Source organism: Sprattus sprattus, assembly GCF_963457725.1.
Source record: "Sprattus sprattus genome assembly, chromosome: 16".
Lineage (NCBI taxonomy): Eukaryota > Metazoa > Chordata > Actinopteri > Clupeiformes > Clupeidae > Sprattus > Sprattus sprattus.
Window position 1 is genome coordinate 13,999,032 of NC_137914.1, and position 9,413 is coordinate 14,008,444.

At 44.5% G+C, this 9,413-nt stretch overlaps 2 protein-coding genes across 2 annotated transcripts; one reads left to right on the forward strand and one right to left on the reverse strand.

Moving 5' to 3' along the window:
• Positions 1 to 1,279: 1,279 nt before the first annotated feature.
• Positions 1,280 to 2,763, forward strand: lhfpl4b (LHFPL tetraspan subfamily member 4b; the record flags this gene model as incomplete). Its single annotated transcript, XM_080854382.1, has 3 exons — positions 1,280 to 1,697; positions 2,060 to 2,287; positions 2,738 to 2,763. The coding sequence occupies 3 exons, from the start codon at positions 1,280 to 1,282 to the stop codon at positions 2,761 to 2,763; spliced, it is 672 nt and encodes a 223-aa protein (XP_080710508.1).
• A 2,947-nt stretch (positions 2,764 to 5,710) lies between these two features.
• Positions 5,711 to 6,855, reverse strand: pcsk1nl (proprotein convertase subtilisin/kexin type 1 inhibitor, like; the record flags this gene model as incomplete). Its single annotated transcript, XM_080853799.1, has 2 exons — positions 5,711 to 6,104; positions 6,371 to 6,855. 2 exons carry the CDS (start codon positions 6,853 to 6,855, stop codon positions 5,711 to 5,713), a joined length of 879 nt encoding a protein of 292 aa, XP_080709925.1.
• Positions 6,856 to 9,413: the final 2,558 nt, after the last annotated feature.

Below are 9,413 nucleotides of genomic sequence, written 5' to 3' on the forward strand. Positions count from 1 at the left end.
TCCCTCCCCCTGGCCCTTAAGCAGAGCAATCATTATGTTTGCCATTCTGCATCAAGGCACAGCACTGCAGCAGATTGTGTGTATGTGTGTGTGTGTGTGTGATTGCGTGCGCACTTATTTCTCCGGCCGTGCGTAGAAAACCCCTCCCCCCGTGCTCCCTGTAATGCCAAGCCCTCCCTCTATCCTCTTTCTCTCTCCTCTCCTCATTCCTTCTCTCCCCTCTTCTCACTGTGCTAATGGTGTGGGCCTGTAGCTGATGTCGATCCCCCTGCCATCACTGATCCAAAAAAGGGAGGAGGAGACTATTTCCTTTCAGCTTGTTTTCGTTTTCTCTTCCTTTTTTCTGAAGTCATTTCCCCCTGTCCTTCATCTCTGACCAGACTAATGGAGCTGTGATTAGATTTCTTTCTCTCTTCTTTTTCCCTCCGTGTGCTATTGGAAGACAGACTCGCAGCCAGGCAGCACCTAGAGGAGAGGTGATTTTTATGGCTTCTGTTTTGTTGTCATTGCCTGCCTTGATCCATTTTGCATCTCGCTCCGTCATCACCACACTCATTCACAAGAATCATCCAATGATGTATGTCATATGGTGAAGGTCATGTGCTCATCAAGCCTGTTTTTTTTTTTGTCATGAGCTTGTCTCGGGTTCCAAAGCATCTCTGCAAATATTTCCTATCGATGTGGTGTGCTGGTTGCTCTGCTTTCACTAGTTTGGTATCTCTTGTTTACAGTATGACCCATAAACATCCCATGCTGTTTCTTTTTCCTGTGTTTTTATATCCATCTCAGGATATCATTAAGCCACAGCTCCTTAGCCCTGATAGCCTGATCCCTTATTTAAATGGCATTCTCCTTGCTGTGGGACCAGGTTTATTTTCGACACTGCATATTTGTGGGTCTCATTGTGATTGCCACTGTGACCCTTCTTATCAGCCTATATTATCTGACCTTTTAACCTTGACACCATTGGCCACATGGCCTGTCATATTCCTATGTTTGCCTGTTTATGGCATGTACCATTAAAGTGTTTGCTATTACTTGTTGATATGATGTCTTTATCAGCCTTGATTCTGTACCCTAACTTTAACAGTTCCTGAACCTTAACCTTTAGGCTGACAGTTTCATGTCTGTTTATCGTGTGACCCTTACAAACTCTCATAGCCACCCTACCCTTTCCTACCTGTAGTTTGTTATGCTCTCAACTTTTGCTAAACTTTAGACACTAATTACCTCTTTGATGGCCTCTCAACCCCTAAACTCTAAAACAGCTCATACAGCCATGCAGGTGCACACATCAGACGTGGCACGCCTCTACCAGACAGAGTTCGTCCGCAGTGCTCGGGCCGTGGGCGTGCTGTGGGCCGTCTGCACGCTATGCTTCGCCGTCATCGAGGTCGTCATCCTCATCCAGCCCTCCTGGGTGGGCACGCGCCAGCTCCACTACCGGCCCGGCTCCCCGCCGCCCCAGGCCGGCACCCTGGGCCTGTTCGAGGTGTGTCTGGAGAATGACTGGCCCGTGCCTGAATGCCGGGGCTCTCTGCGCACCCTGACCCCACTGCCGGCCTTCCAGTCCCCGGCCGTGCTGGTGTGCATATCGCTGACCATGGTGTGGGCGTCCGTTGGCTGCCTCTGTCTCTTCCGCTTTTGCAATGCTGCCACCGTTTACAAGATCTGTGCTTGGCTGCAGCTCACTGCAGGTGTGTTAATGCGTGTTTGGTGAGAGGATGTTCCTAACTTACCTGTTAGAGAACAACATCTTCAGCACCAAGGTTAAAGACTTTGGAAACTACATGATACTTGAGAAATGTATGCACATATGTCAACTGTGATGGTGCCTTTTGGTCTAGTAGTGGGAATCTAATTTATCTTCTTAATTTAATTTTGCTATTTGATATTACCGGTAATACCATTTCTGAAATAGTACTAGTCTGTTATGTTATGGAGCTTTGCAAAATGAAACCGTAATCTGTTTGGAGCAGACAATCTAACACCGTAAGTGTCTGTATGTTGTCTAAATAATCTACAGCAATGCTTATCTCTGTCTCATGTGTGCACACAGGCTTCTGCCTGGCTCTGGCCTGTGTGTTGTTCCCGGACTCTTGGGAATGTGCCGAGATGAGGGCCCTCTGTGGTGAGAGCGTGAGCAGCTTCTCCCCCGGAAACTGCACCGTTCACTGGGCATATGTGCTGGCCATGCTGGGCATCCTGGATGCTGCCATCCTGGCCACTCTGGCCTTCGTGCTGGGGAACCGACAGGATGCTCTCTTGCCTGACGATGTGAAGGATGGTAAGTTGAGGGCAGATTGAGACACTTTGATGGTTGTCTCATACTGTAATCCTTTCAAATGTATAGGTGCTGCAGATCGGGATTAGCAATATTTACAGTGAAACACCAACGCTTTAATTTCAAAGGCACCATGACAAAAGTTTTAATAATTTCTCTGTATTCATTTGCATTCACATTGATCTTCATTGTTTGGAGCCTGTTTTTTCTTTAAAAACTTTGAATAATGTAATTGTGGGTCTAGGCATTTTTTTTTTACTATAACATAAGCCAGCCCCACCTGAAGCATTGTAACAAAAAGTTAATCTTTCAATGATGGAGGTACAATTATGTATTGTCTTGCAATTAAATATTTATACTAATGAAATGATGTCATGGCAAGTCTCATTTAATTAAAAGTATGTTTGTAAATCATGTTTTAATCCCTACCATGCCAATTTGTTCTCTTTTCAGTGACAGGATTACTTCTGTCACCATAGACCACGGTTTGAGCCAAGGACAATTGGTGTGTCAAAAAGGGAAGGTAAGGTTAACTGCATGCGTTAATGACCATTCCATTAACGTAATGGGAAATTGGTCCTAAGGCCAGATGACCTTGAATACAAAACAGCATATTGATGTCTGGCAGAGACAGTAATGGTGTTGTTTTTTCTTTTCTCCCCTGTTGTTTTGTTCTCTTCCTTTCATGTGCAGTCCCTCCATCTCATCATCTGCTCCTTTCCCTTCATTAATCCTCTCTTCTTTGGTCTGCGCTTCATGTCTCACTCCCTCTCCCTTTTGATCACTGTCCTCCTTTCACCTTCCCACCACAATCCCCTCATTTCATTACCAAGGAAGGAAGAAGGCAAAAAAAAGGAAGCAAAACGGTGAAGGAGGTGTATTCTCTCTTCCCCCTTAGCCATTACATCATCACCCACGTGCCCCACTTACATAATCTCTCTGCATAGAAACGGTCACCTGGCAACTGTATCCGTGGTTTTTACTTCAGTGATGGCGGACATGCGCCCTGGCTGATTCTGCTCCGCAGTGGCTGTGGTGGAGAATGGAGGAGAGTGAAGGAGACAGAAGGCTGCCACTGACACTACTCTTATTTACTTTGCTTTTAGAAATGAAGAAAATGGTTTTCAGTTTTAAGGTAGCTCCAACTTAACACAAACAAACCATCAGCATCCTCCAAAATATGCTCTAAGATGCAAATGTTTAGTATGTTTATGAAACTCAGTTAGTATGTTATACATGTTTAATCCTCATCAATGCAATAAATAGTGCTGTTGAGTGGAGGTAAGAACTGGGTTAGACCTACTGCCTGGTATGTCTTTGTTATGTTTAATCTTGTGCTGAAAAGTATACTAGTCAGCTGTGTTGATTTAAACAGTATTGTATGTTTGAATGTTTCTACAGTATGTTACTGTGCATGTTCATCTGTTTGCCATCTGAATGTCATAAGCAGTAAATGCAGAGTGGGACAGAATTTTCTAGAATTTTAGACACTTTTGTACATGAAGGACATGGGAAGGAATTACTGAGAATTGTGCTTAGGGAGAATGTTATACAAATGGTCAGAAGATACTTAAACATATTACATTCCCTTTTACATTTTAGAGGTCATCTCCACATTTTTAAAGAAAATCTGTTTATTAAAGAACAAAGCACATTTTTTTAGATTCTTTTTTATTTCATGATTGCGAGAAAGGATATTGTGAATTATACAAACTATATTTTTGCAGAAAACTTTAAAGCTACACAGAATTTATTATAACCTTCATCAATCCTGCTGCAGGACAAGTGTGCAGTGTTGTATTTTTGTATGAGGTTTTAGACTACACACATATATAAAAAATAATACGTCACATTAAGGGGAGACAGCAACAATTGATCTGAAGAAATTGATCAGGAAACAAGATATTTTTTTAGAGGTTACACATCCAGTGAAGGAGATGTATTTACTTTTTTTTTTTTTTTAAACCGAGGCCATTTAGGCAAGCTGGCATTAAGGTAGCAAGTCAGGGTAGAGTAGGCGTGAGTAGGCTGGATATATGTTAGCCCATAACCTTTAGCCAAAGAGATGAGATCAGGAAAAAATGCAAGAGGGATTAACTGCCTATGTTAAATATGTTTTAGACTGCTGTTCTGTTGTCAAAGATGCATTTGCTGTGATCCTTTTGAGTCTTTGCACCGAAGTCCTTCATAACCTTTGTGCTTACCTTTATTGTGAATTTGTTGATCTTGTGCCTGCCAAACTAAGATGTCTATGCCTACATCTCTTCGTACAAAACTGTTAGACTATGCTAGGCTGTGGGAGTCAAATGTTTGAAACTTGCATATGTTTTCATTATGTCAACTTAAAGCTGTTTGTGTAATGTGTGAGGAAAAATGGTTCTCTTTAAAAATCCAATTGCCAATAGTGTTATGTCTGCACTGTAAACAATAAATATGTTTCTGTGAGATATATGTATGTTGCTGTTCTTGGTGTGACGTAAACGCAACTGACTCAATTCAATTGCAGCAACCCTAGACTGAAAAAATGAAGACAGCCAGGCATGTAAGCTTTTAGTTTGGTAACAGAACAACTCCAGTGGTTGTGCTAACTCAGTTGCTGTAAAGTGTAATTTAAATGTGTCTGCAGTGCAATCTGACCTGGCTGGGATGTGTGGATATGTGGGGGGTGTTGTAAGGGGTTGGAGAAGCGATTGGGTAGCAGGTTGCCAGGAATTCATTTGGTGCCCTATTCTTGGCGGTGGTGTTCTGACCTTGATATGGCATCTGAGGCGGACAGGTTGTGAAGGACTCTGCAGGAGAGCCCTGCTGAGGGCATCACTCACACAAGAGGCCACAAGACTTTACATAAGAACTATGTTGTACACTCTCAAGCTCCTTGTGCTGTAACAAGTGACTCGGACATTTAATATATATATCATGGTTTGCAAACTTGTTTGGTCTCGGAGGCAATCAATATTATTCCATGACTGAACGGAACCCGCCTTGTATGTCTTGCCAAGAATGGGGAATGGTGGGGTCAGCACGTGAATTTGCCAGAAAAAGCAAAGAGACAAAACCCAATGAAGTGTGACCACATATAGGGGCCAGTTATATTGAAATCACTTCACACCAACCAACCAGTACACTGCTGGGTTGTTGACAAAATGACTTGAGAAGCTCGGTAAACCCATTAAAGCCATTTCATTCTCTCCTCCGCCGTGGACATTGCTTTTGAACAAATGAAGCATCATAAATACATTTATATACGGTGTGCTGTTTATACGCCTCTGCAGGATATGACATTAATGTTGCATTCACTGTGCAAGAAGAGCTGCTGTGGATAGATGCTGAATAAAATGCATGAACATGAACACTGGCAAAATATTCTGCATGATCTTTCTATCTTTCTTTGCTGTCTCTGTCTGCCTGTCTGTCTGTCTGTCTCCACTAGGGTAGGTACTGCAGGATGTGTTGGGCGAGCAGATTAGGGTCGTAGGTGAGGGAGCGGCGTTTGCGGGTGTGCTGGGCAGGTTGGGGCTCCAAGTCAATGCGCTTCATCCTCTGGAGGCCGATGGGCTGGGGGGTCATCCTGTGTCCTGCGTCTCCCTCAGCAGCCTCCTCGTCCTCGTCCCCGAGTCTCTTCACCCGGATCAGCGATACCTGGTCAGAGTTCTGGGGTGGAGGAGGGGCGTCCAGGGAACGCCGGGAGCGCCTCAGTGCTGGGCCACTCCGCCCCACTGAGGCAGCGACCGTGTCAACGTCTCGCTTCGCCCGACGTCCCCCTGAAGGACTGGGGGAGTTGCCAGGGGAGAGGCTTGACAGGATTTTCTCCACCAGGAATCTGTATGACAGAGTTAAGAGACTGATAATGAATGTCAGCATGCTATTATGCAGGGACAGGAACATGATTTTAGTATGCAGTATTCATATTAATACCTGGGATAGGAATACTGTATATTAATTCTATGCAATTTCTTTTGCAAAGCAATGGTGTTAAAGTCTAGTCTTGCCCAAACCATGTAATATCCTGCTTCACCCATTTTCAGGGCCTTACAGTTTCACACATATTTATATTCAGCTTTAGTGTGGAGTACTATATTTCTTTACCTGAGGACCTCTTGGTCTCTGTCCTGCTCTCTCTGCTCTGGGATCCTATTGGCTGCCTCCTGTAGCAGTCTTTCCTGCCTGTAGCGATTCATCAGGGCCTGGGTGAGCTGGGGGTCTAAGAGATCCTGCCAGCCTGCCTGTGGTTTGGCCATGCTGATGCCTGGCTCTGTCTCGTCGTAGTCCGACGGATAGGACCCCTGGAAGTCCCCGGTCTCCCCCACATCCTCCCTGGCTCCTCCCTGGCTGTTGGCATCCATTTGGCTCAGGAGGCGCATCATGCCGGCCAGGTAGGCCACCTCCTGGTCTCGCCTCTGGTCATTCTCCACCAACTGCTGTAGAGCCTGACTCATACCCTTTGCCTTCCAGGCATCTCCTTGGCTGTACAGGTCGCTGGCACGCACCTTCATCTCAGCACCTGGTGAGAATGACATCATTTGAGCCTCGTACGGAAGCGAGTCGCGGAGATCCCGTCGGACACGCACCATTCCGCCGTCAAGGCTTCGCATGCGGCCATGAGCCGCAGACAATGGCTGAGAGAGAGAGAGAGAGAAGAACAAACAGAAACAGAGAGCCTTGTTATAATAGAAGTCATGCACCTCTAAAAGAATTCAAAGGCAAAAACAAAGATCTTCAAGATATCGCAGAATTAAAGTGCTCTGTTTCAGGTACAACAGTGTTTGATAAAAGAGAGAGACGTTTTTAAGTGTTGTAGACTGACTACATAGGTGGAAGACACAGTCCTGTGCCTTTGTATGATCAGTCTTTGTGATGGACTCTCCCAGGAAGGATGAGAGCACCTTTCCACAGCAAATGTTTTCAGACATGGAGGTCAATGGAGATAAATGCTGCGGTTGGATTAATAGATAAACTGACAATAAATTAAGAATAAGTAATACAAATAAAGTAAAATACAAAGATATGGTGTAAATGAGTAAAATGTCTGGAACAAAGTAATTGATGAAAGAGATTCCGATTAGACACTATACAAGGCAATTGTATAAACCCTCTTCTAGATGGATGTAGAAGCCGTCACTCATCTAGCAGCTCAGATTCTCAGAAGAAGGTATCTCCTGTCTCTCAGCTCCTAAAGCCAATGCTTTATCTATTTCTCTTTAAACATGAATTCTTAGACAGCCATGATTCACTTATCTAATGGCAGTAGGCAGATGTGCTCATCAGTGGGTCATTCACAAGTGACTCAAAGGAAAGCAGACACTGCTCTAGCAGACTCTCTCCTGATTGGATGTGTGCAGAGATAAAGTGAGCTTTATGAGCTGCTGTAAATCGTCCTCCAGCACAATTTAACAAATGCGTGGAAGCTTTCATTTTATTGCTACAGCCCAAATCATGAATTTGTGCCGCAGAACAACCACCCACAGTCCTTTGTAAATACAATCAAAATGAATACTGAGGCGACATGTGTAGCTTATTCAACGTAGCATGATTGCCAGTCTGTACTTATTTAGTCCTAGCCCTTGGCAGTTGCAAATTAGAGATGACATGCAGCAGTCTGTCAGTGTCTCCCATGAGACTAACACAAAACCCAAATCCATTTTCATTCGATAGTGCTAAGCACTGGGTCTCTGTAAATCACTTCCACACATTGCAAGGGACTGATGCTTTGAAGATTGCTTGTGTTTCTGTGGACACGACGTCACATCAGAATGGCACCTACTCCAAAGCCTTTTATAGCTCGGCCACTGGCAAATTAAACAGGCTGACAAACTAAACAACAAATAATAATATGAAGTACATGTACTGTGCATGTATCTTGAGGGGAGTACTTTGTATGGGTTAGTTCTTCATATATAGCTGGATTTTGTGTGCTGTCATCCTCCACTAGAAAAAGAATAAGCACCTGTTCTGTTTTAATTAAAACCTCCATTTAAGTAATTACTGAAGGCTTGGGCAGGCAATCAGAACGCTCTATCAATTACATTCCCAAATACTTCATTGAAGTGGATTTAGTGACAGAGGATAGACACTTTGTCACTATTTGTGCTCCCTTGCATGTCATTACTTCATGACTGAGCTTGCCTTTAGACAACTGAGGTGTGCTATAGTGAGAAACAGTCAAATAAATCAAAATGCTGTGAAATGGTCATGGGGCGTTAGATTCCCGTCTTTTAGGAATGCACTTATTTAGGGCTTAAGCTGTTGTGATCTTAGATCTTTCCTGGGTAACTTATAGTCTCTCAAATCCCACCTGAAGCACAATTCACTACAACCAAATTCTCTTTGACCTCTGGGACCTTCCTCTAGTCTAAGACACCAATGCAAGTCCCCCAACCTTAGTTCCTCTAAGCCACAAACCCCAAATTCTTTTTTCAGCCCTGGAACTGGAACCTGACTCAAACTTTTTCAGTATTGACTCTCAGGTGCCTGAAAAGTGCTTATCCGTGTTATTCTGTGTGACTGATGAAAGAAGCGGCCGATAGTGCTGCCACTGCTGCTGGCTGTGTGCTGAGGGAGGACAGCGGCGGGAGACAGGCTGTGATCTCCACCGTGAGCGATGGGCCGCTCCGCTCTGATCTCCCCTGGCTGCATGATTGAGAGCCTTGTCATTTTAATCAAGGCAGGTATTAATAATACTGTTCTCTCTCTCTCTCTCTCTCTCTCTCTCTCTCTCTCTCTCTCGCTCTCTCTCTCTTTCCCTCTCTCTGGTTGTCTCTCTCGATTCTGCCTTATCCTGGTTTCCTGTTGTTCTCCTCGCTCCATTTCTCTCACATCTCAGTGACTCAGCCTTACTTTGTGTGTGTGAGTGTTTGTGTGTGTGTGTGTGTGTGTGTGTGTGTGTGTGATAGTGTGTGCGCTTGAATTGTGTAAGTGTGCTGATGATGTGTGTGCTATTCCTTGCGGGGCAAGAGCACACGCTCTGTCTCTTTCACATACATCACCGCCGCCTACGTCTGTTTTTCACATCCTTTCATGTCAGAGAGCACCAGCACAGCATGTCTGCTCTCACACACTGGAGGACTCAAGACAGCGTTATGGGCACCACAGACTAGCTGCATCTCAACTGTAAGAGCTCCGATCCAGAGAA